Source organism: Aaosphaeria arxii (genome assembly GCF_010015735.1).
Source record: "Aaosphaeria arxii CBS 175.79 unplaced genomic scaffold BU24scaffold_9, whole genome shotgun sequence".
Classification (NCBI taxonomy): Eukaryota; Fungi; Ascomycota; class Dothideomycetes; order Pleosporales; genus Aaosphaeria; species Aaosphaeria arxii.
Window position 1 is genome coordinate 1,119,902 of NW_022983482.1, and position 23,490 is coordinate 1,143,391.

The 23,490-nt window shown below is 49.9% G+C and overlaps 8 protein-coding genes across 8 annotated transcripts; 2 read left to right on the forward strand and 6 right to left on the reverse strand.

The window, feature by feature from the left end:
* Window positions 1-1,197: 1,197 nt before the first annotated feature.
* On the forward strand, window positions 1,198-2,026 carry BU24DRAFT_354383 (polysaccharide lyase family 3 protein; the record flags this gene model as incomplete). The annotated part of the gene is made up of 3 exons (XM_033523814.1): window positions 1,198-1,399; window positions 1,457-1,761; window positions 1,826-2,026. The coding sequence occupies 3 exons, from the start codon at window positions 1,198-1,200 to the stop codon at window positions 2,024-2,026; spliced, it is 708 nt and encodes a 235-aa protein (XP_033379969.1).
* Window positions 2,027-3,309: 1,283 nt separating this feature from the next.
* BU24DRAFT_413266 (uncharacterized protein) lies at window positions 3,310-5,646 on the forward strand (the record flags this gene model as incomplete). Its single annotated transcript, XM_033526149.1, has 3 exons — window positions 3,310-4,711; window positions 4,763-5,045; window positions 5,169-5,646. 3 exons carry the CDS (start codon window positions 3,310-3,312, stop codon window positions 5,644-5,646), a joined length of 2,163 nt encoding a protein of 720 aa, XP_033379970.1.
* Window positions 5,647-6,999: 1,353 nt separating this feature from the next.
* Window positions 7,000-8,819, reverse strand: BU24DRAFT_466322 (MFS general substrate transporter; the record flags this gene model as incomplete). The annotated part of the gene is made up of 7 exons (XM_033532354.1): window positions 7,000-7,222; window positions 7,280-7,641; window positions 7,693-8,017; window positions 8,070-8,186; window positions 8,240-8,515; window positions 8,571-8,721; window positions 8,771-8,819. The coding sequence occupies 7 exons, from the start codon at window positions 8,817-8,819 to the stop codon at window positions 7,000-7,002; spliced, it is 1,503 nt and encodes a 500-aa protein (XP_033379971.1).
* Window positions 8,820-12,592: 3,773 nt separating this feature from the next.
* Window positions 12,593-15,138, reverse strand: BU24DRAFT_426707 (glycoside hydrolase family 20 protein). The gene has a single exon (XM_033529033.1). The coding sequence runs from the start codon at window positions 14,667-14,669 to the stop codon at window positions 12,819-12,821; it is 1,851 nt and encodes a 616-aa protein (XP_033379972.1). The 5' UTR covers window positions 14,670-15,138; the 3' UTR covers window positions 12,593-12,818.
* Window positions 15,139-15,870: 732 nt separating this feature from the next.
* Window positions 15,871-16,190, reverse strand: BU24DRAFT_426709 (uncharacterized protein). The gene has a single exon (XM_033529034.1). It carries the CDS (start codon window positions 16,143-16,145, stop codon window positions 15,885-15,887), a length of 261 nt encoding a protein of 86 aa, XP_033379973.1. The 5' UTR covers window positions 16,146-16,190; the 3' UTR covers window positions 15,871-15,884.
* A 2,100-nt stretch (window positions 16,191-18,290) lies between these two features.
* On the reverse strand, window positions 18,291-19,822 carry BU24DRAFT_426714 (glycosyltransferase family 8 protein). The gene is made up of 2 exons (XM_033529035.1): window positions 19,344-19,822; window positions 18,291-19,244 (listed from the first exon to the last, which is right to left on the reverse strand). The coding sequence occupies exons 1-2, from the start codon at window positions 19,768-19,770 to the stop codon at window positions 18,439-18,441; spliced, it is 1,233 nt and encodes a 410-aa protein (XP_033379974.1). The 5' UTR covers window positions 19,771-19,822; the 3' UTR covers window positions 18,291-18,438.
* Window positions 19,823-19,949: 127 nt separating this feature from the next.
* BU24DRAFT_426717 (uncharacterized protein) lies at window positions 19,950-20,903 on the reverse strand. Its single transcript, XM_033529036.1, has 3 exons — window positions 20,736-20,903; window positions 20,241-20,679; window positions 19,950-20,188 (listed from the first exon to the last, which is right to left on the reverse strand). Exons 1-3 carry the CDS (start codon window positions 20,778-20,780, stop codon window positions 20,175-20,177), a joined length of 498 nt encoding a protein of 165 aa, XP_033379975.1. The 5' UTR covers window positions 20,781-20,903; the 3' UTR covers window positions 19,950-20,174.
* A 435-nt stretch (window positions 20,904-21,338) lies between these two features.
* BU24DRAFT_376960 (peroxisomal membrane protein-like protein Pmp47) lies at window positions 21,339-23,420 on the reverse strand. The gene is made up of 4 exons (XM_033524634.1): window positions 22,849-23,420; window positions 22,204-22,754; window positions 21,919-22,156; window positions 21,339-21,865 (listed from the first exon to the last, which is right to left on the reverse strand). Exons 1-4 carry the CDS (start codon window positions 22,950-22,952, stop codon window positions 21,742-21,744), a joined length of 1,017 nt encoding a protein of 338 aa, XP_033379976.1. The 5' UTR covers window positions 22,953-23,420; the 3' UTR covers window positions 21,339-21,741.
* Window positions 23,421-23,490: the final 70 nt, after the last annotated feature.

The window sequence follows — 23,490 nt, forward strand, 5'->3', positions numbered from 1 at the left end:
GAACATATGTGCGCGTCATGCCAAGAGAGTCGTCATCGATGTTGTACGAAAGGCGTAAAAAGACGTAAAGGAAAAGGTTGAAGATCTATCGCGCCAGCTGTGGCTGTAGTTAGTTAGAAGTCTTTAATTCTCATCAATAAAGACATGGAATGAAGAGGTGTATCCGGAGACTGGAGGGTCCTTTGACATTGAAAGGCTTGCTTTTAGATGTGCGCGCTGTTACTTACATAGAGTGTGGTTCCACAGTTCTTGTGGGGTTACGGCATGTTTGTTTGGTGGCGTCTGTGGAGCCGATTTTATCATACCTATTTCGGACTTACCACTTGCACCACAGCCTCTCTCTCATGTTTTCGATATTCAACCCAATCGCGAATCTCATTCCTAGCATGCCTATCAAGATTACATCTTTCACAGCACAGCAACAACATACGATCTCTCCTTCCTTTCCTTACTTCGGCGGAAAATTATACCCACCTCGCTCCTAAGTTGCCCCGAGAGTAATAATATACAAATCAGCCAAGGTCTTCAGCCTTCCATAATTCATACCAAATGAATGGATCAAATAGATACGCATGAGGCCTCTCACAGCTCCCAATTAATCTAATCTCAGCCCTACTTTTATCGAACGTTGCCTAGCAGGGCGTATGAAGCGAGTAATTCACTGGTGGAAAGATTAGTCCTCCCACGGCCAAGGCCCCAAGATGTTAGTCGAAACATGTGTACAACGGGGTACATAAACCACGTGCCACACGATACACACTGGCCGACGATGCTCAGTAAACAAATAGAATATCTAAATGCTTTCCTGAAGTCCTTCCGTCGTATTTCCATGTGCCCCCCTGTGAAGTATATTAAATCGTGCATAAGAACAATTGTCCGTCGTACTGACAGACTGACAGTGCAGAAGCAAAAAGACATCGCCAAGAGCAGAATCATTCCACTTAATCCTCCTATCAAAGCTTGCGGTGGGCCATGTTGTCCCTTTGGGGTACCGTCATCTCCTTTCAGGAATGCCATGTCTTTGCAGAGCGGGTCTCAAATTAGAGGCATCGTCGGGTGATGAAGAAAATATATAAACCTCGAGGATAGTCTTCGTTTTGAAAGGACCAGTCTTTTGACCATCGCCTTCACTAACGAGCCTACTACTACTTGATACTCGCTCTATCCTCTACCTGAACTCAAAAGCACATCTTCAGTATGAAGTTCGCCGCAGCTGCTAGCCTTTTGGCTCTTCTTCCTGTAGCCCTTGCCTGCAACGGATACACCGGTGGCGTTCCCAAGGCCACTTCGACCAAGTCCAACAGCAAAGTGATTACAGTCAATGCTGGAGAGACCTTTGACGGCGGATGGGCCAGGTATGATCGTGGTTCGGGCGCTTGCAAGGATCAATCAGAGGGAGGTAAGAACATGTTGACAGGAATTCCACTGGATTTCACTCGATCCTAACCGATTCCAGGCTCCGCCGATGCGGTTTTCTTGCTCAAGGCCGGCGCCACTCTGAAGAACGTCATCATCGGAAAGAACCAGGCCGAGGGCGTCCACTGCGACGGCCACTGCACGCTTGAGTTTGTGTGGTTCGAAGACGTCTGTGAGGATGCCATCAGCATCAAGAATGATAAGGCCGGTGCTCACTCCTGGATCATTGGCGGCGGTGCCTACCACGCCTCCGACAAGGTCGTCCAGCACAACGGCTGTGGAACTGTCAACATCATCAACTACTACGTTGAGGACTACGGCAAGCTCTACCGCTCTTGCGGAAACGTAAGTTTGAATCCTACTGCCCGGTTCAGGTATCCGGATATTCTGACCAACATGTCCAAAACAGTGCAGCAGCCAGTGCAAGCGCAACGTCTACATCGAGGGCGTCACCGCAAAGAATGGCGGTGAGCTCGCCGGCATCAACAGCAACTACGGCGATACCGCTACCCTTAAGAATGTCTGCGCGGACGCAAAGGTCAAGTGCCAGATGTACAATGGCTGCGCCGGCGGCTGCGAGCCCACCAAGTCTGGTGTCTGCTCTGGTTAATTTATCACACCGGACAAGAAAGAGCAGAAAGGTTGAAGCATGGGAGCTCATTCATCTTTCTGCGGTATCTTGCTGGGAGTTCGTTGGGGAAAGGGGGTTTACATTCTTACCTGTGAATATTCTTACTTGACACACTACATACTTCGACTCTACTTCATTACGAAGTTTTACTGGCCCTGCTGGCTTGTTTATGACATGACAATACAAATCTGGTCTTCCCCCAGAACCTTGATCCCACGCTTTATGTTCGTAAAACAAAGACAAAGACAGTGATGAACAAGTTCAACACTGGACCTAATTGCAGTTCTGAATAAGAGAACCGAGTGGAAAATAACCTTATTCACCCATTTCCCCACCCAAATGACTTCTAAGATTTATATGTGGGTCGCAATAGTTGATAGTCCTATACCATCTAGTATTCAGTATCCACGTCATTCCCAAATAAGGAAGACTTTTATCGTCAAGGCTTACCGCCAAGATGCCATCGTGCACGTCGGTTATTTCCGCCGGCGACGGCGGGACCTATTGTTTCAGGAATTATATGACGGTCGCTGCATTAGTTGGGTGGAGGCTAAGACTGTGCCATTTGGAATGGTTGTCGTGGTCGAAGGTGTGCTCTGTTTGATTTGGCTATATTTACACGAATGGAGCGTATTCAGTAAACAATGTTCGCATGAACGTGGGATTTGAAAGCTAAATCAAAGTGCCATTCATTCATTGAGATAACTAGAACGCAAAATTCACCTCACACAGTGGCCGTGATATCGATAAATCGATACATTCATTATTTAGCAGGACCTGTACGGAGGAATAATCAGGATGTACTATATATTATGTTTCTTCACGATTAACTACAATTTACTTCCCCACTCGCTACAGCTCACCAACCCCCAATAGGCCTCGCAGTCACACCGGGCCTTCCACCAACAGGTCTCTCTGTAATTGGCCTCCCAGCAACCGGTCTTTCTGTTACAGGCCGTCCGCCAACAGGTCGTCCATCAATTGGGATTCCCTCCACGGGTCTCGCAGTCACATCGGCTCTCTTCCAATGTCCCTGCCATCCTTTGCGACGATGGCCGTGGTGCTTGTGACCTGGGATGTGGTGATGGGGGCGTTTGCCCCTGAGGCGCCACCATAGCCAGTCGCGCCAGTCCCACTCCCAGTCGTCCTCGTCGTCGTCCCATTCGCAGTCTTCGTCCTCATCTGGGTCGCAATCTTCCCAGTCATCGTCATCATCGGTTGGCGATGGCGATGGAGGAAAGCGGCTTGTTGTGCGGGACGGGATGGTTGTCAAGGTTGAAGGCGGTGATGGAAGACGAGTAGTTGGGAGAGGTGGGAGCGTTGGCCTGGAAGTTGGGGGTGCAGGCGGTGTACGGCTTGTTACTCTGGACGTTGAACTGGGGCGAGGCGTGGGAGTTGGCCTAGAGGTTGGTGGTGTAGGTGGTGTATGGGTAGTCACTCGGGAGGAGGAACTTGGCCGCGGAGGAACCGGTCTTGAAGTTGGAGGAGCAGGCGGCGTGCGAGTCGTCACTCTAGACGACGAACTCGAACGAGGCGGAATCGGCCTCGAGGTCGGTGGTCGAATAGTCGTTGAGTTCCACGAGGGCACTGTTGCCGAAATCGTCGGCCTGCTCCATGAGCTTCTCGTCACCCTAGACGACGAACTCGGACGAGGAGGAATTGGCCTCGAGGTCGGTGGTCGGAGGGTCGTTGAGTTCCATGAAGGTACTGTTGCAGAGAGTGATGGCCTACTCCATGAACTTCTCGATGTTGGCCCGGGGTTGCGTGTTGATGGCCTCCATGGAATCGAGACATTGAATGAGGATGCTGGGATGGAGAATGAGGTTGGTCTTGTTAATGGAACTGAGATACGACTAGTTGATGGGCGTCTAGTAGGTATGATAGAAATGTTGAGTGATCGCGTGGGTAGCACTGGGGGTGAAAGAGATGGCCAGGACCAGCTAGAAGTAGGGAAGGGCACTGGAGTCAGGGATACGGAAGTGTTCCAACCCCCCGTTGGAAAAGACCCTGTAATGAAAGTCGGCGTACGCGAAGGGGAACTTGGGGGAGCGACTGTGACATTCAGCGACGTAGATAGACTTGGAACCGGGACAGACCAAGTAGGAAAGGCTGTTGGAAGAGGAATTGGCGTCAGAGAGAGCGAAGAATTCCAAGGAATGGTCGTAGGCACGCTTATTGTAATGATAGGTGGACCTGTAGAGACCAGAGATGTAGCAGAGGGGAGGGGCAAGGTAGCGGTGATGGATGGAACACTAATCGTGCGCGAAAGATTGAGTGATGGGAAAGGCGGTACAATAGATGATAACCTTGTTGACGATGAAAGTGATACTGATGGGAAACTCAGTGTAGCGCTGATGGACGGGAATGGTCCAGGGATGGAAATGTTTACGGATGGGAAAGGTGGCACAATGGACGATAACCTCGAAGACGATGAAACTGATAGTGATGGGAACACCAGAGTAGCGCTGACGGATGGAAATTGCCCAGGGATGGTTATGTTGACGGATGGGAATGGCGGTACAATCGAAGACACCCTCGACGAGGATGGAATCAACACCGACGTAATTGGAACCGACGCACTGACCGTTGGGACCGTGATAGATCTCGAGATATTCACTGACGGGATCCCAGGAATGATCGAAGACCGCACGCTGGACGAGGAAGGTACAGGTACTGAGGGAAACGACAATGTTGCACTAACTGAAGGGATTCCAGGGACAACCGAAGACAACACGCTAGATGGAGACGGTACCGGAATCGAGGGTAATGACAGCGTTGCACTAATGGACGGGAATCCAATTGACCTTGAAATAATGGTCGACGGAATTGGGGGTACAACAATGTCGGTGAACGACAGTGATCCACTGACTGACGAGATACCTGGTCCAACTGATGGGACTCCGCTTGAAGGTACTGGAACCAAGACAGATGAGATCGGGGTCGAAACCGCGCTGGTCGGGATAGGAATCGAGATGTTAGTCGGGAAAGGGGGGAATGTGTACGTTGGCGGGAGCAATGGCGTCGACGGGATGACAGTTGGAAACCCAATGCTAGGTGGTGACACTGACGAAGAAAGTCCTGGGGCTTGAGAGAAGGACGACCATATCGAGGGTGTCGGTAGATTAGTTGGCAGCGAGGGAACTATAGAGAAGCCTATCGATGCCGGTGGTGTGGAGACAATGGGAACTGTAAGAGTTGGACCAGCGGACGATACCACAGGGATGCTAAGACTGGGGACCACGCTGGAACCGGACGCCGAAAGCGATGGTATTCCAAAAGAGATCGAAGGCACAATGGAAGGGTTCAATGATACACCAACGGACTGCGAAGGAGTAGGGATACCTGGCGGTAGCACGAAAGTCTGGGACACTTCCTGCGCGTCGACTCCAAGGGCAAAACCCAAAGCAGCAGCGACGGTTATCTCAAACAGCATCTTCTATTTCCTCGCCGTTCCTGTCCCGATCCAGTTGGCCGGATATGGGGGTGAAATAGGAAGATTCCTTTCAGTCCTGCACTGCTACTCCGGCACACAGCTGCGTCCGCTTTATACCCACAACTTCACCTCGCATCATTGGGATTGTTTAGGTCGCCAAGTATAACTGTTCTGCCGTCTAGGCCTGGTTCGCGAGTTTATATGACGATGTACATTACCCCCATACTGCTTGCTCGTGTCCATCGGCTCCAGAAGCCTCTCGAACCGGGCTTTGACGTCTAGTCTACATCAGCGGCGCAACCTTTTCGGTCGGCGACACGAAGCCGATTATGTCGTTCGATGTGGAAATTGCGTTGGCATGGGATTTTGTCGAAATGCCATTGGTTTGGATGGGTTGCTGGTTAATGAAGCGGTGATATATGAAGGCATGCAGGTCTATATGGATGCATTTGATCGTTGAGGCTGGATAGAACGAGGACGTGCATGGGTTCTCCGTGGAGCTACATGATATGCAATGGGAGATCGTCATTCATGCATGAGATGTTGGCCGAATTCGGGATTGCGTGAAGTTTGACAGACTGACGTGCAAGTGCGCTTGAGTTGATATCTGTGTATGGCGTTAGGACAAACTACAGTGAATGACAGCAGCCAATTAACATGAAAAGGTGCACTTGATCGCATATGTTTTGACTCGAACAATACCTACCAGTGCGTTCTTTCCAATGGCTACACCATCAGGCAATTGGAATCTCAGATCCCATCACTCACAACACGTCCTATTTCGTAGTCCTTCACTCGCTTAGAGCCGCCATCGAATCTCCAATCTAAAATATAAAATCTCCCCCGCCGATCATCTCCAAACGTAGGCGCATCCCACCAATTGACACTCTGGGAATTATCCGGCCACAATGAACCGCTGCAGAGAACTATGTCGTTTGCATGCGCCAAGACGGTATTCTGGAATGCGTAGAGAGGCTTCATGTTGTACAAGTTAGATGAAGGTAAGGTACCCGGATGCCTTGCAATGAAGAAATTGTCGGGAGTTGGACAGCGAGGCTGTGAGTCCAAAAAATGGTGCGATTGGACAGCGGTAACGGTTTACGCAGGTACTTGAAGGACAGGACTAGTCCTTTGGATCCTGCTTATTGGACGAATTGGAGTAGCTAAGTTGTCAATTGACCAATGACTTCCATTGTTCTCTGAGAAACTGTCTATTATAGGGACTTTGACCTTACCTAGTCCTCCCATTTCTTGGGTCGATAAATCGGATTAGTTTGTTACTGTAGATTCTGATTGGAACATTGGCTTCTAGGGCGGAAAATTGGTTAATTGAACATTGTAACCATTGGATCACATATATGCTGAAATCACACATCACAAATGTAAATAGCAACAAGATCATATGAATAACCAATGTTGAATTTGGAAACTGGCGGTGATGTATCATAATAGCTTAGCTTTTGCTCGAAAGAAAATCCCAAGATAGCTGACTACATAACAAACCAAAGGGAGTATAGTCCTAAGTGATGTAGCGGAAAAGAGGGTGCCTGTAACCCAAGTCCTTGATCTGTGCCTCATTCAAGCCATTGAGGCGATGATCACGCCTGCCGAGGTCGCGCTGCTTGTTCTCCCACTTGCAGTATAGGATGCCTCCTGTAGCAAGTAGACAGACGAATATTTGTCCAGCGAGGTTGATAGTGTGTCCCGTCGGGTATTTGGGTGCATCTTTCAACGTGTATGTCCTAGATGAAGATGATGAGTTAAATGCTCAACTGATTTGATTGATGTGTAGAACTTACCAGGTGGCTACAATTCCTCCAGCTGTGCCCAAAGTGACGACATAAGCGCTGGAAACAGCCCGAACAGCTGGCCCACTTGCGTTGTTCATAGCCCAAGATAAAAACCCTGGGCCTCCGGGGAAAGCGCCAAGAGTAATAAAGAAGACGCCCATATATCGAATGTTGGGGTTGGTTGCCCACCTCATGATGGCAAAGCCGGTGATAGCGAGGAATGTGAAGCAAGCGAGATAAATACCACGACGATTCGTCTTGTCGGAAACGAAGGCGACAGCGATGGCTACCAAGCAAGCGCATACGTAGGGAGGGACGGAGTAAAGCTGGGCCTTGGTAGCAGTCCAGCCGAGATCCCTGAGAATAGTGGGCTTTACAGATGTTAATGAAACTGTCCAGAGATTTCTTATGGAGTACCTTACCATGAATAGCGAAATGCCTTGTACAGTGATATTGATGGCAAAGAAACCCAAGGCACAGATGTAGTTGTTGATGTTGAAGAAAGACCTGCTGATGTGGTGTAACTCAACCTTTTCGTTCTCCAACCCCGCATTCTTCATGATCAGCCTCTCGGCCGCAATTCTGCGTTCGCGTTCGTTGAGGAACCAGGTATCCGCAGGATGAGTGGGCATGAGGAAAGGTGCTCCCAGGCCAACAAGCACCGTGAAGAGGCCTTCGAAGAAGAAAATATTGCGCCAGGTGTGGATTCGCATGCTTGCCACGCCCCATTCCGGAATGCGTGCGAGACTGACAATCCTCATTAGTTCATATCAAGATCGGCGAGCTGAATGTTACGTACCCGGTCGCCAACAGGCCTCCAAAAGCACCTGCGAGAGATGCAGCGGAAACGTAAATACCTACACGGAGCAAAAGCTCCTCTCGCTTATAGAAGCAAGTGATGAAGAAAGCGATTCCCCTTCATATCAATGTCAGCAGAGTCCGGGAATTAAAAACTGCTTAAACACTTACGGCATGACGCCTCCTTCGAAGACGCCCAAGAATGCTCGAGCCGTCAAAAGCCCGCCGTAGCTTGTTACGAAGGCGGAGCAAAGCGACACAAAACCGAAGCCAACGACAAGTAGCGGTAGATAATACTTCGGCCCAATAATCTTGAGCAGGATATTGCTTGGTACTTCAACAAACATGTAGACAATGTAAAAGATGGAGGTGACCCAGTTGAAGCGGTATCCCACAAGCTTGAGCTCATCAGCCATACCCTGGATACGAGCATTGCCAACATTGGCACTTGTAAATGTTAGCTTGATGTGACGAAAGTTGGCGTAGGCATGGTACTGCGTACCGGTCGAGGAAACATAGCAGATAGAGGAAGGTCGTCAAAGGTATAATGTACTTGTCCAACTTTAATCGGACTGCCTTTTCCTCTTCATCGGTCCAGGTAAAGCCATCGGAGGCCTGGTCGCTACCCTCGCCAGGCACCGAATTTGACTCGTCTAGGAACATTAGTGCACGACATGATGAATGGATGCTCAGGTTACCAACATAGAGCCTGTTCGCTCTTCTCATTCGACGCAAAGACTTGCTCAGACATGATGCTCAGTCCAATGTCAGATGAGTCCTATGATTGAAGATTCGAAGTTCGTAGTTCGAAATGGGAAGCACCCTTCCTTTGCAGAGCAAGAGGATATCGCGAACGTGTCTTGATATACAAGCAAGCTCGTGAATCTGGGGTATTACGAGAACGAATCTGGGGAAGGGCAACTCCACATATAAGGTAAAAAAGGTGTGCCGTTACGAACTGCCTGTCAAGGGATTGAGGCACAGATCGTCAGCAATTGGCAGTATTGGACTCAACCAATACCACGGAAAACAGGTTCGGTCCTTTCTCTGGGCTGGGAAGAAAGGTCGGCAGTTGTACGAGGGCAGAAAAAAGATTTCGAAGAACGGAGCTTCTGCATTTAAGGAAAAGCGCCACAAGCATTGCATTCTACTCCACTTAACTTAATGAGGATAACGCCTGGGCCTGACATGGTCCTTTGGAAGGGGGTGCAAGGGTTTTTTCGTGTGCGGTGCATATTGGGATGGGATGGAGAGTCCTAGGGAGTTTGGACTGGGGCATTGACTGTAAGTGCGAGGCGAGTTTGAGTTTGTGGTAAGTTTCGTGGGTTGTGGTTGGATGATTGGAATGGAGATGGAAGAGTTGGAGTGAGCGGATGGTCAACGGGCGGGGTCACTTGCCCCTTGGCAGGCAGGGATTTTGCTAGTGAATAGGAGAGAGACTCCATGTATTTTCTCACCTACTCATACACTCCCCTATAAACTTCGTAGCACACTACCAATACATCCACTAACATTTGCAACGAGGACTCGAGAGATCAGCGCCACCTCCTTGGCAATGACGGGACGAGAGACACGCCGTCCCAGCCACGTTTGTCGGCAGATCGTTCATCGATCTACTGTGTAGGTAGTCATTCACTATTGTCGTCGAACTGACGACTGCCATTATTCTCTTTGCCAACTTATGACACCTCTTGTTCTGTGTAGCGAAAGGATTCCAGAGACATGAATGATATTACCATTTTAAATTCAACTACGTTCGTCCACCACTCTCTGCTCCCTCCAGCGACTATGCTTCAGGGTTCTTCGGCCAAGTGGCGGGCGTAATCTGGTTCACGTTTACCCAGAAGACTCTCCTCCCCTCGTCCTTCTAATAGACGAGGAAGTCCAATATCACGACCCCAGACTGTGGATAAAAGGTTCTCCACCCCCAGTCTGCAGTCACACGGCAGGCGCCGCAAAGACGGCTCCTCTCTGAATTACGGGGGAAGCGTGCGTGCTTACGCCGGGCCTCCCACCCAGACCCAATGACAACCGTCCGAAGCGCCTCTTCACACTGTTGTCATCCCTAATCCGTCCTGGTCGTTTATCGGATAGACGCCGCTTTGGATTCGTACATTGCTGGCGGATTGCGGAGGATGTGGACTGCAGCTTGCTATCTATGTTTTTATTGCGGCGTAGGCGACAACTCATCCATAGACGGACTGTCCTTCGCGGCTGGATTGGGCCCTGCATGTCATCTGCGGCGAGGCTCATGTCAGATACCGCCCGTTCAATCCCAGCCGATACTTCTGTTGGTTCTTTTATCAGTATCTGATTGCCTCTACAGTACTGTGTATGTCAGATGCTAGGATGGTATGTGTAGAGGCGGTCTGGATTGGTATTGCACAACAGGTAACAAGCGCAGTCAGCGCGGAATCGGGAAGGACGGTTATGCTTGCGGGGCCCTTTCTCACGTCCATCGACGACCTTCCGCTGTTGACCCCACATCCGCTTGGTGGCCTGTATGGACGCTTGATGTATTGTACTGTACGCGGGACATTCACCCCCACCCCCTCCGCTGTACTTGCGGCTACAAAGCCCTACGAGTAATATCCATACCTGGGCAGGATAGAGCACCTTGGAGGTCGGATCAATGGAATCCAGAAAGTGTCAATACATATCCATTCCAACATTTCCTTTAGCCTCAAGAGTCAAATCGCAGAGCATAATCGCAACTTCGAATGAAGAAGTTGTGTTTACATCGAACCCCGTATTGAGCTGTGGATTACACCACAGCACTGCATACCAAGCACTCGTATCTCTCATTCAGTCCCATGGTTATGTTATCTCTCCAGACGACAACAATTATCCGTTCCACGTGGCATCAGACGCCGCGCAAGATGCACAAACCGCCTCGCATGCCATTGCCTTCCTCAAATTGTATGTTTTCAAATGCCTCACCTTCATCGGACCTTTCCAATATTCTCCTCTCCGTGTCCATGGTGATTCATGCATTAGCATCAGTTAAACTCTATTGCTGTTGTTCCCTGCATATTGTTTTTGTTAAATCATTTCCCGCCGGGTTATCCCCCGGGCATCCCTGAAGAACCTCAAGTTGAGGGTGAGAACCTCGGACCTGCGACGGTAACTCGTCACGTGAAACACCACATTTCGTCTTCAATCCGACGATGATGTTTATTTTCGTCCGTTTCGATCCCAACATCCCTATTCATTGACTCTAAACTGCTCCGCTCCGCTCCGCTTCGCTCGCTCGTTCCCGTACGCGCGTAGGTATGCCGTGCAGTAGTGCAGTGCGGTCATAATTCCGCGAGGGGGCAGGGTAAACGTATTGACGGCGGGAAACTAGGGCATTCAGGTGGTCTATTGTTGACGATGTCAAAGCACAGGGATCTAGGGGTGCCTGGATCTGGCATTATCGTGGTGATGTGGTCTAGGTACTCGTAGGTCTGGGGAAGGAGGAATGCACTAATGCGCCCTCTTCACAATGACGAAACTTAGCAATGTCGGTACTTTTTAGTTGCTTGTTAGTTACTTGTGTGGTTTCATTCATGTCTAGACCCACGGATAGGGGATACATATACAAACGCCACGGAGACAGTCTCGACTTCTGCCAGGCTCTCACTTCAACATGAATCTATCAGGTACATATCTATGTTTTTGCATGCAGCTTCGCATAGCATCGGCAACACTAGAGACAAGAGACTGGGCATTTCTACGCTTCTGAAGACCTAATTGCCGGAAGGAATTGTAGAAAGGGAATTGAAACAACCGGTCGGTATGAAAAACGACATGAAAAGATGAACCGTAGGTGTACCTATACGCATTCATACTTTTGAATACGCCTGGCTACAAATCTTCATTCATCACATCTATGTTGTTAGCAATGCCATGTCTATGGCTATACGGGAAGAAAGCTCTGCAAATACAACGACGTCAACGACGACGAGGATGGCGACATGAACAACCTGTAGACAAACTTAGACAGTACCCACAACCCTCCCTCTCTCCTAACCAATTCCTACCGTATCCGTTCCTGTCAGTTACAGATTCCTTCCTTGACTACGAATATATACCGAGGATGAGAATTCATCACGCCGCTATCACAGATTTCGAAAACGACAAACCGACAGCCTACGCAGACAAGCGCGATGAACATGACTGCGGCGACAAAGACTACAATATGAGTGTGTGCATATGGAAGAGGGGAGGGTGTGTAAAGGATGAACCGCCATAGCATGGTACTTGGTCTACAAGAGAACTTGAATGTTGAGCAGTTCTAATACAAGCTCAATTTTCGTGGCGACGATAATGGGTCGTAAACGTGTCTAGTCGATTACTTGGTCTCGAGGGGTAGGGTCGAATCTTTACCGAAGTTCACATTATTGATGTGCACTGATCTCACGTAATAAGAAATTGCTCACACACAGGAGAGTAGATGCAGGAAGGTATTCAAATTCAGTAGGTGATTGCTTATCACATGTTTATCCCGAACATCAAGGTCAAGCAATAAGGCAAGTGAGATGCTTTTCCATATGGAAGGATCAAATATTTTCATTTCAAAAAGTAAAAAGGTTCATCTGGGTATACAAATATTGACATCGAAGAAATCGAGGAAGGAAAAAGAAAAAAAGTAGAAAAGACATGGGAAATAAGTGAAGTCATAGCCTGTATGATATGATATGATGCTGATGCTTATGGTCGTATGACGAGGGAAAAATCGCTCCAAACATGAACTCGGACTGGCTGCTTTTTACGCAGCAGGGGGAGGCGCATTCTCGTCCTGAATGATAGTCTGGTTCAAATTCAGGTCACACTCGTGGGGATGCTGAAGGCAGAACTTGGGTACTAGTGGAGAGGCCATGACTTTGTTCGCGACGAGGTACTCCCTGAAGTTCAGGATTCTTTGGGTGAGTTCCGTCGTCCTCTTCTGGCCCTTTTCGTCGCGGTTTCCGGACCAGACCAGCTCGGCAAGTGCTGCAGCACGAGGCCAGAGCTTGCTAGAGATGACGACATCATCGACTTGCTCACTCCAGAGGGGGGCAATGGCACCCTGGACCAGGGCGGCTTCTTCCTTGGTCAAGCCCTTGGTGAAGTCGTAGTTGTAGATGCGCTGCCACGTCTTGTACGGGGCGCACCAAGAACCACCGTCACCTCCCCAGTTGAAATTTGGTGTTGAGTCGTTGCTAGGGTTGGTCATGACGTTGTACCGGTGATCGTTAGGGACGAAGCCTCCAAAGCCACAATCGAGGTAAAGGAAGTCGGATGAGGAGACGATAACACGATGTCCGAGAGAGGTCAGATTCTTGATATGCACGAGGCCGTTGTTCCAGGCCTGGATGACAATGTCCTTGGGGACAGGGCCAGTGGCGGCGCTGGTTTCCGAGATGATAACATCCTCCCACATGACGAAGGTGCGGTTGGCTTGGGCGATGAAGTTGGGGATCGCCCGGTCGACCCATACTTGATATAGGTCATGCATGGATTTCCCGGAAGCAAAGAACTCACGTGCCGGAGCGGAGAAATTGTAGCAGTTCAAGTGGATTTCGTCACCGCCAATGTGGAACCAGGTGTCGGGGAAAATGTTAGCCATCTCCTTGTAGACTTTTCCTGTGACCTCGTAGGTCTTGTTGTTGAAAGGATCGAGCTGGCCAGGGTTAGGCTCGACCGCAGTGTGGAGTGGCCAATCATCATTACTCCACCATGAGTCCTGACAAGCCAGTATATTCTCGTCGACCTCACGCCAGCCCATGTTAGCGTGGCCTGGCATATCTATCTCTGGGATGATTCGAATACCGCGTGCAGACGCATAGGCAATCACCTCTTTGAGGACGGCATGAGTGTAGACTTCGCGCGGTGAATACGCGCCTTTCACCATGTCGGGGTAGGCCTTCACTTCAAGAGGCCAGGATTGGGAGTCGACGATATGCCAATGCAGAATGTTGAGCTTGGAGAGGGCCATGCCATCGATCTGTTCAAAGAGCTTTTCCTTGGAGATGTAGTTACGGCCGGTATCGACCATGATGCCACGGACAGGGTACAAGGGACGGTCCGTGATGGAGACGGGTTGCTCAACGATAAGGCCACCGGCATTGTCGCTGATGACGATCTGCTGAAGAGTGGTGAGAGCATGCAAGGCACCATAGACGGTTTTGGCGGTGATTGCGATTTCTTGAGTATCAGCAGCGATGTCTAGAGTGTAGGACTCATCTACCCCATGAGTAAGGAAGGCATGTAGATTGTCGATGTCCACCTTGACCTTGGAGATCGAAGTTGTGGTGTTGCCATAAGTCTGCCTTTTTCTCCTGCGAGAAGGTTTTCCAGTTGCAGAAGGGGTAGGGAAGGGGTCGAAGGAACGAATAGGCGCCTCGATCGCAGCAGGAACCCATTTCAAGTCGAATATAGCATCTGAAGCTCGTTTCAAGGCTCCGTTCAACAAGTCATTCTCGGGGCCGTCGAGGGTGAGACCCTTGATGGCAATAGGACCCGAAGTACCCCAAGTGATATTTGCAGGTTTTGGTAGAGGGTTGACACTGACGGCGAGAGCTTGCTCAGCAAACAAAGTTGTCACAGTGGCCACTATGGCCGGAATGTAGGTGCGCATTGTAGTTGAATGATTCCTTTCGGATTAATGGCGTATATTGGATTTGGAATACAGTGATAGAGGATGAAGAGCCGTCGGTAGATAGGAAATAAAAGAGCGTGATGGTCCTCAAGTGTCTTGTTGAAGAGCCGGTGAGAGAGTGGAACAGAGTAGAAGAGAGGAAGAGAAGGAGGGGAGGAAGAGGTTAAGAGGTGGAGGGAGGAAGAGTCAACTTCGGAAGTGAGTGGAAGGGATTGAGGTGAGGAGGGGGCAGGGCAAAAGTGATATTTGAAGTGTGTCCGTTCCTGGTAATGGAGTGACGGCGAGTGAACGTTACCGGGGACAGAACAGAGACAGACCAGAGGTACGTATGGAGATCATGTACATATGTACAAGTAGTTAGCCACTGTGCCTAACTACCAGGATGTTGAATGTCAATGCAGGACAGGGACAGGACAGGGCAGGATTTGGACTTGCCAGGGTGTTATTGTTGTCGTCGTTGATGAAGTAATTGTTGGAGTGGAGCCGGACCTTTTTTTAAAATAATGACATTTCATGGGGCCCAAAGGGAGAAGAGATCAACACCATAACCTCATCATTATTGGATAGGAGCATTGCTCAATCCAGCATGCATCATTTTAGTAACAATACCTCGTAGGTATTTCACCTAACAAACCATACTCACTCATTTCTATCACGTTTGATAACTTCTACTGACAAACAGACAGATTGACAGACTCTGGGACCAACCTTTGCACCCATGCTACATACACCGAACATAGTCGCCCGAATGAAGGACACCGAGCAAATTACGCCGAGTATACACCAGGCAGAGTCCACCGTACACAGTGTTCTCTCCCCCAAGGCAAGTTACTAGCCACTATGCTAATTATCGATTTTGTGACATTGGTAAACCTTGCACTGGGCATCACAACGCATGTACATACGCGCTACTGCGACTTGCAGAGGATGATCAAGCCACGCGCCGCCCGGGAATCTTCTTTTATCCCGACAGGGGGGGGGCCCATTAGTTACATCCATGGATTGTTTCAGATGTTTCAATGGAAGTGCGATTTGCAATTGGCCTAACCCCGACATATGGGTACATCCAACATACAAAGTGTAGGTAGTGACCCTACTGGTAGTTCGAGGTACAGTCTAAGTCAGTCTTGGCCCCCCTGACACTAATGAACACGAACTCAGCCTTGCTGCGAGACCCACCACCCACCTTTTGATCTACGTTGTTGTAAGCCGCATGAAGATGAACGAACTAAGATGAAGACTCCGGGATGGGGGAGTGAGGTGGGGGAAATGAAGGTTCATCGGAGGCTTTGTTGGTCGTTCCTTTCGTTGTAACGGAGTACTTGATTGCTGTACGAGTACTGTGCCGTGCCGTGCTGTGCTATGATTTAGTGTTCGCACCGCACCACACCGCACTGCACTGCACTGCAACCATCCCCAAGCAAGCCGTATCGTAACGATTATCAGAAGCCTCATAACTTCATACATTTACCCAGATTCGCCGTGTCTTGTCTGTATGATGCCGTCGTCCGCATGCCTGGTGGCTGTATAGATGCAACACCCCGCCCAATAGCCGCCACTCGATGCAATACGGATGCCACTGTCTCTACACTCCCACACTCCCCAACTCTCCCATCTCATCGCGAAGGGTGGAATGTAACCCCCTCAACACTATGAGCAAGAACACTGTCCGCTCTGCCCACCTCCTACATCGGGCCACGATGAATGGTCTCGTGCGATCTATATCTACACATTATGTGCGAGGGTGCGCATGAACGGGACATGCGGCCGGGGCGCGATGCTTGCTACATACCTGACCACCTTACAACACTACGTACCCTCAAGTTGGCCTCCGCAGCTTCCGGGAAGAAACAAGGCCGCAGACTTGCATACGTATCTACAAGCATGCATCATACATCATCTTGACTACTTAGATCTAAACGGAAGGGCTATAAGAATCTACGGCACCCAGGTGGTAGGTCATCTGCAGGTCAGCCCGGTTAGATGCTAAGACAAACGGCTGTCACCCAAGACCTTGACGGTTGTCGTGCCGCCATGGGTTGCGCGAAGGTTACACGCAGCCTGCAGAAGAGTGACAGCTACGATCAAGTTGTATCTGTGGAGTAAATAGTAGCTAGATAACTTTTGCTCTTCGCATACTCCGTACATCTCGGGCGCTCCCACGGACTGATAGTGCGTCTTCGAATTTCTTGCTTGTTTGCTTGCCCGCTCGCCTGCCTGCATGTTCGCAGGGAGGACATAGTCCACCTGACGACAAATGGCTTCATTTCGCCTCGGCTCGCATTCGAAAGCGAGAAAGCAAAGAGAAATAAATGATTGAAATCTACTCGTAGCAAACGGTTTCTGCAGTCCAGGTTTCCAGTCGACTGGAGATCAATGTCCGGTCAGGCCTCCGCAACCATTATTGGAAATGGAATGGACTTACGATCCAATAATAGTGAAGAGAGCTTCAATCCCCTGAGGCAAAGAGAGACTGCTCGTGGATCGTTGACTTTGAAACCCTTCAATGACTCCACTATCACATTATTGTCTCTAATTACCTATTACAATTCGATCGGTCCTCGTAACTCTTCTTCTTCCAAAAAGTCCAACGGCGTCAAGAACATACCATAACCAACAAGCTATACGCCACCCAAGCCCTTGCCGGGGCCTTCGCCCTCAGGGATCGGGGCCCTCGTTCCTCATCGACGACGCTTTGCCACGGGGCACAGGAAACGCCCACCTGCAGGCTTCAAGCCCCCAAACCTAGTCTATTCCAACCTCTACCTAGGGCCCTAGAACCTAAACACTATGCAAATATCCATCACCAAACTCGTCATGTAGAACACCGTCGGATATCACTATACGCGCCCACCCGCCACAAAATTATGGAGACAACAACTTGGTAACGTTTCGCGCTATGTACAAACATCGTACCTTTTTCAAAGTCTCCGGGCGCTTGTTCGGCCTGTGGGTACCTCCAAAGACATACTTATTGCAATTGCCCAACGGTCTAGTTCCGTTAGCTACCACCGCCCTATTGTCACATCCAGCAGCAACCTAGGTACGTATTTGTGTATATTTGTGTATGTACAAGACACATACAAACGCGGTAACTACCTCGTAATATCGTCAGCCACTCGTTCCCACTCATGTCATCTTGCTCCTCTTGCACGGAACCGCCACCCTTCGCTCTACCCATTGAACCTCACATTTCGTACGTAAGGAGCACGGGGCGTAAAGAGCGAGCAATGCAATGATCGATATACATATACATAGTAATCATCATCATCATTGTCGTCGTCACCTCTATGCAATCATGGATTCTCCTCCCCCTATATATCAAGAATCTGTCCCTTTTCCCCTGCGACGATGGTATCTACAATCTACAATCTGTAACAGTATTTTCGGGGGCGGTATGTGCACCCATCTTTTACCGTCGTCGCCTTCAATGGCGGAAAATGCCGAATGGAATGGCTGACTGCCTGCCTGCTTGGCTAACTGATCTTGGATCTTTAGGGTGAGTGTACGATTGCTAAAATAAGTTTGCATCATTGAACGCCGTGGTTAGCTGTTTCATGTTTCTTGAGAGAGGGTGAGAGGGACAAGCCAGTCTGGATTTCTGCGCCATAGAGGCTCGGTGAGCGAAGAGAAGGTGAGAGAGAACTGGTGTGGTGGTCCGCGGCGTCAATCGTGCCGGATGCTAATCCATGGGTCGAAGTCTATCTTCGTATGTTTATTTCTATGTTTATATGCTGTTATATGTGATTCAAGTATCGTGCGAAGCCACTTCTACACTGGCCTTTGCCTCGCTCTCGCCCCGGACCTCTCCCTGAGCCTCAATTGACGCTGCATGCGTCGTGCCCTCCTCCGTCGCCGCTGTGGCATTCGGACGATGGTATCCATCCTTGATCTTGTACCAGTCCGGCGCAGGCACGCTGAGCAATTTGCAAATTTCCTTACGCCTATGGCGAAAGTCCTCATAGAAGTGCTTCCAGATCTTCCTCTCCGGACAGCTCCCCTCGTGGCTGCCGCCGCAGTCCGGCTGCACCTCTGCGAGACCCTCGAGTGGCCACATGATCCACGGCTTGGGGAGCGGCCAGTCGCTGAAGTGGACGAGCTTCGCCTCGCTGCGGATCTTCTCTGCGTCCCACACCTCGTCCGGGTCTCCCAGATACGCGCTGTGGTTCATGCTGCGGAACTCTCCCGTGAGCAGGCCGTACGGTCGGTGCGGCAGCACCATCGCGCTGTCTTCGAACCGCTCATTCGCAATCTCCATATCGAACCTGTGCGCCTCGACCACAGCCTGCTTCCCACCGCTCGTTATCGTCCGCTTGAAGCGTTCGAACTCAGCCAGGTCGGGCTTGACAACCATGAGGAAGGACGTCAGGGGCGCCGGTTTTTCCTGCCAGTATGCGCGCGGCATGGCCATCGGCGTCGGTGGGAGGAGGAACAGTTCGTCGATGGACTGCAGCAGCGTGAGGTCCGAATCAAGGGCGATCACCCGATCGTAGTAGGTAAGGGAAAAGGCCATGAACTTAGTGACCGACTTGTCCCAGGTTCCAGACCATGAATCTGTAAGGCGAATTACAACACCAATGGTTAGCTTCGGTAGGTAGAATCCTCAACGGCCACGACGCAAGGGCAGGGTTGGAGATATGCAATGGCACACACCTTTGACTCGACCCTCAACGGTGAGAAGATCAACCGGTTCGAGTTTGACCTTGTAGACGTCCCTCGCCATGACGAGCAGCTGGCTGTCGCGGTCGCGCGGGCCCGACACTATTGTGTCCCATTGCTTGGGGTAGAAAAGTATACGGTCTGCTTTACTTCCAAACTTGGCGAGCGCGTCGAAAATCAGAACGGCGTGGCATAGCGTTGCGCTGTCCGTTGCGTAGAGGCTGTAGGCGTAACGGTGCCAATTGACAGGCGGTGGTCGATTGTCATCGTGGACTTGGGAGGGCTGTCTAGAGGGGAGCAGCCAGTATACGAAGAGCAATCCGACGAGAATGTAGATGAGGTGACGACGTCGGAATTGGGTTGCTAGCGATCTCGTAGCCGGCACAAACCGTGGAAGTTCTTCTGAATGTTTCCGACGCATGGTATCGTCGGAAAAAAATTATATGTTATGGATCCATGGTGATCGATGTTGCATGCGTAATTGTTCTAGGAGGCGGAGCTTTGGTCTCGGAAGTACGAGCTCCGTATGGGTCACGTGCTAATAGGTCGAACGAAAATCACAGTAACTTCACGGTGAACAATTTATCATTCACGGTAGCACACAAAGATAGCATGGCACGGAGCGTTCATTGCTTTATGCAAAGTCAAAATCCAGATACTTTTTGTGGTATCGAAAGCCCCCAACGCCGAAGCGGTGCCTATCCTACCAATGCACTGAAATATGCGCCTTGGATTTGAGTACATGTTCCGCATTGAGCTACATAGTACTCTATATCATGGATTGCCCGTCATATGCCTTCATACATCGTTTCCCAATCGAAAATTTTACTCCTCGGGGACTGGATTAATCGTTAGCTCGTAATCTCTCTATGAATCTGGGTTCCCGCTTACTCTCGATCTCGCCAGAGTCAATGTCGTCAGAGACGGCCTTGGGCGAGCGGCCATCAACCTGGCAGCCGGTGGAGAAAGCAGTTCCGAGGATCTCCTTGACGGTACCCTTGAGGTCCTTGGCCATGGACTTGAACCTCATGGTGCGGGCAATGCTGATGATCTCATCAAGAGGGATGCTCTTGGTGTGCTTGATGTTCTTCTCCTTCTTGCGGTCACGCGGGGGCTCCTTGAGGGCCTTGATGACGAGGGAAGAGGCAGAGGGAACGACAGAGACGGCGGCTTGACGGTTCTGGATGGTGAGCTTCACTGTCACGCGAAGACCCTTCCAGTCACCGGTGGCTTTGGCGATATCTTCACCGACCTTCTTGGGCGAGAGACCAAGAGGACCGATCTTGGGGGCGAGTGCGGAGGAGGCACCGACTTCACCACCAGTGGCACGCTGTTCAACAGTTAGTCAGATTCTTTCGCAGTCGCGGGTTTGAGGAGAAGTCGTACAAGGTGGATGACCTTGACCTCGTTGGGATCGATCTTGGGAGGCATGGCGGTTGATGGAGCTGATTATCCCGGTGATATGTAAATTGCTGGAGTATTCGTTAGCCTGGCTGAACGCAGCCGATCAGAAGGACGATACTCACGCGTGGCTAGCGCGGGAGGTTGTCAGTCTTTTTCTGATCCCGTTGCTCAATTGAAGATGAGGTTGAAGAGACAAAAGTTCGATTGTGAAATTCGCGAAAAGATGAGGGGGCCATGGTGGGCGGCGCTAGTACGCTTCGGGGGTTAGCCGGATCTACCGACGCCAATCATCTACCGAACGGATTTTGCGCTCGGTTGAACAGAATGAAAAGATCAGAACAGTTCGACTTTGGACTACTGTAAATAATTCAATTAATGGACTATACGCATAGCGAAAGCTTTCAATCCTAGTAATACGTCAGTACTATCCCAGTATCTTACCGGGCAATAAAGCCATCGTTACTAGAGTGACATTGCCCATGGCCTCTAATGGTAACGCAGTGCTTTATCAGAAGCATTAGACCATGTAGCTAGCAAACGTTGTTTGGACCTGATGTTTCCAAATGTACCGTCAGATAGGTATATATGTTTCCGAATTATCATTGAAAGTAATGCCACACTTCACAAACGCCACAACATACAAACTCTACATGAATCAGCTGTCATGTGTGATAGCTACTTCCGACTTATTGCATCTAGAATACCGGAATCATTTCACCGCTTCTAGAGCCAATGGATCAAGAGACAGAATACCCAAGTCACGTTGATAAAAGCTCGGCATATAGTGAACCAAAAAGCCATCCATCTCATGATAATGAGATGATATGTTATTCATGTAGAGAATCCCCTATGTGGACGCGGATTCCTGTAAACAGTCGTGAAAACGCCATACAGTAACATCGAAACGGAAATCTAGATCGTGTACAGGTATCTAGAAGCAATGCAAAATGTACAATAAGTAGTCAGATATAGATGTTTCCTGAACCATTTACTTGGTAAGGAGCGGGCCGCCCTGTTTAGCCTTCTCAGCAGCAAGATCAGCCAGTTTCCTGAGCTGTTCGGCGCGGACTTGACGGAAGTATCGGAAAAGGAGGATAAATGCAAGTTCCATCCTAGTTCACGGTGGTTAGCTGCTGTGTTTCAAGAGGAGTAATATCAGTCATACCTCTCCTTGGTCATCATCAAGAATCCTTGGACCAAAAGGCCCTTCAAGATCTGAGGGCCAATTCCCTTGAACAAGCCTAGAAGGCCTTCATGCTGAATGATATATTGCATAACCTCGATGAAGGTCTTAAATGGCTTTCCATTTCTCGCGGGCGGAGGTTTCGATTGGAGGCCAACCTTGGCTACAATGAGTGGCTGCGTTGCAATAGTCGCAAGAGCTTTGGAGAGAGCACCGAGAACTGTATATCGTTAGCATTAGAACTTGTTTGGATAGCTTCTGACGTACGGAACGCTTCGGCGGGCCTCAGGTTCTTCTTGCCAGGGAAGAGATTTTCTCTCAGGCGCTGGTAGGCACCATATGTGATCGCAGGATTCACGACAAGGACAAGACTGGCTTTAAGTCCTCTCCACAGTCCTGTCCAGCCATCCTCACTGTTTACGACCTCCTTGCCAGTCTCGATCAACCCCTTACGCTCGTGCTTGCTGACCGTCTGCTGTCGAGTGGTTACTACTGCCACAGGGATAGTGAACAGCTGTGCGACGGCTCCGGCAACGGCTCCAAGGGACAGCTCGATGGCGGTGCCCGGGGGCGCAGTAGATTTACGATAGCCAAAGTAGAGCGTGCGTACAACCGTATACCAATAGAAGTAGGCAAAATTTGTTGAGGCGACACCGAGAAGAGCTCCGGGCATGCCAGCATAAAGGCCCGGGACACCATCTGCCTTGACTATCTTGGAAATCGCATCGAGGGTTGAGGTATAGTGTTCGTCGTCGGCAGGATTACCGTCGGCAGAAGAAGCCGCTCGCTTGACTTGAACTTGGAGCCTTGTCTTGACGCTGTGACTTTTGTTAGAATCTGTACAGTGTTGTGGTGTCTATGCAGCTTTGGAAAAGCTACCGAGTAACGCGCAACTGCCGAAGGAGGACCTACATGTCCAATGGATACACCAAAGCATTCGCCAGTACAGCGCCAGCAGAGCCAGCAATCGCACTACCCCATGGAGGTAGGGCATCCACCTTGGATTGACCGGCCATGATTACAGCACGCGACAGGTACGGGCTATCGGGATCGGTGGGAGGAACGACTTTGGATTATCAGGAACCGATTGCGGAGCGGAGGTGGTAGGTGGTATGGGGTTATTGGGTGGATATATTAACTCCGAGACTCGCTATCTCATGACTGGAGATGATAACGGGGAAAAGGATATTGTTAGGAACAGCGAGAGAAAGTAAAAGAAGAATATCAGTCTGGGTGGGAAAGCGGGCAGAAAGCCTCAAGCGTGCTCTCTCTCCGCGAAGGAGGATGGAGAATAGAGAGCCATATGATGAACGTAGCCGAGCACCCGAGGTTCGTAGAGCAAGCACGGAAGGTCCGTGGAAACGTCATCCCATCGCCCTTTTCCCTTTTCAGCTCTGCCGAAATGCGACACCGATCTTTCACATTTGAAAATCTCCCTTCGAATAAAGAAACACACGCTTGATTGGCACTGATCAGAATAATTCGTATCAACAATCAAAATGTACATGCATGTATTGAAGCAATAATCTTCTACAGCCTCTCCATCTTGAGGGT

Excerpts from the sequence above, each read along its gene's own strand:
- BU24DRAFT_426714 (XM_033529035.1), bottom strand. The coding sequence starts at position 19,770 with ATGCGTCGGAAACATTCAGAAGAACTTCCACGGTTTGTGCCGGCTACG. Across the intron at positions 19,245-19,343 it reads CGTTGAGGGTCGAGTCAAAG|ATTCATGGTCTGGAACCTGG; the intron begins GTGTGTGCCATT and ends TTCGCCTTACAG.
- BU24DRAFT_426709 (XM_033529034.1), bottom strand. The coding sequence starts at position 16,145 with ATGAGGCTTCTGATAATCGTTACGATACGGCTTGCTTGGGGATGGTTG.
- BU24DRAFT_426707 (XM_033529033.1), bottom strand. The coding sequence starts at position 14,669 with ATGCGCACCTACATTCCGGCCATAGTGGCCACTGTGACAACTTTGTTT.
- BU24DRAFT_376960 (XM_033524634.1), bottom strand. The coding sequence starts at position 22,952 with ATGGCCGGTCAATCCAAGGTGGATGCCCTACCTCCATGGGGTAGTGCG. Across the intron at positions 22,157-22,203 it reads GAGGCCCGCCGAAGCGTTCC|TTCTCGGTGCTCTCTCCAAA; the intron begins GTACGTCAGAAG and ends AACGATATACAG. Across the intron at positions 21,866-21,918 it reads TTGATGATGACCAAGGAGAG|GATGGAACTTGCATTTATCC; the intron begins GTATGACTGATA and ends ACCGTGAACTAG.
- BU24DRAFT_426717 (XM_033529036.1), bottom strand. The coding sequence starts at position 20,780 with ATGCCTCCCAAGATCGATCCCAACGAGGTCAAGGTCATCCACCTT. Across the intron at positions 20,680-20,735 it reads AGGTCAAGGTCATCCACCTT|CGTGCCACTGGTGGTGAAGT; the intron begins GTACGACTTCTC and ends ACTGTTGAACAG.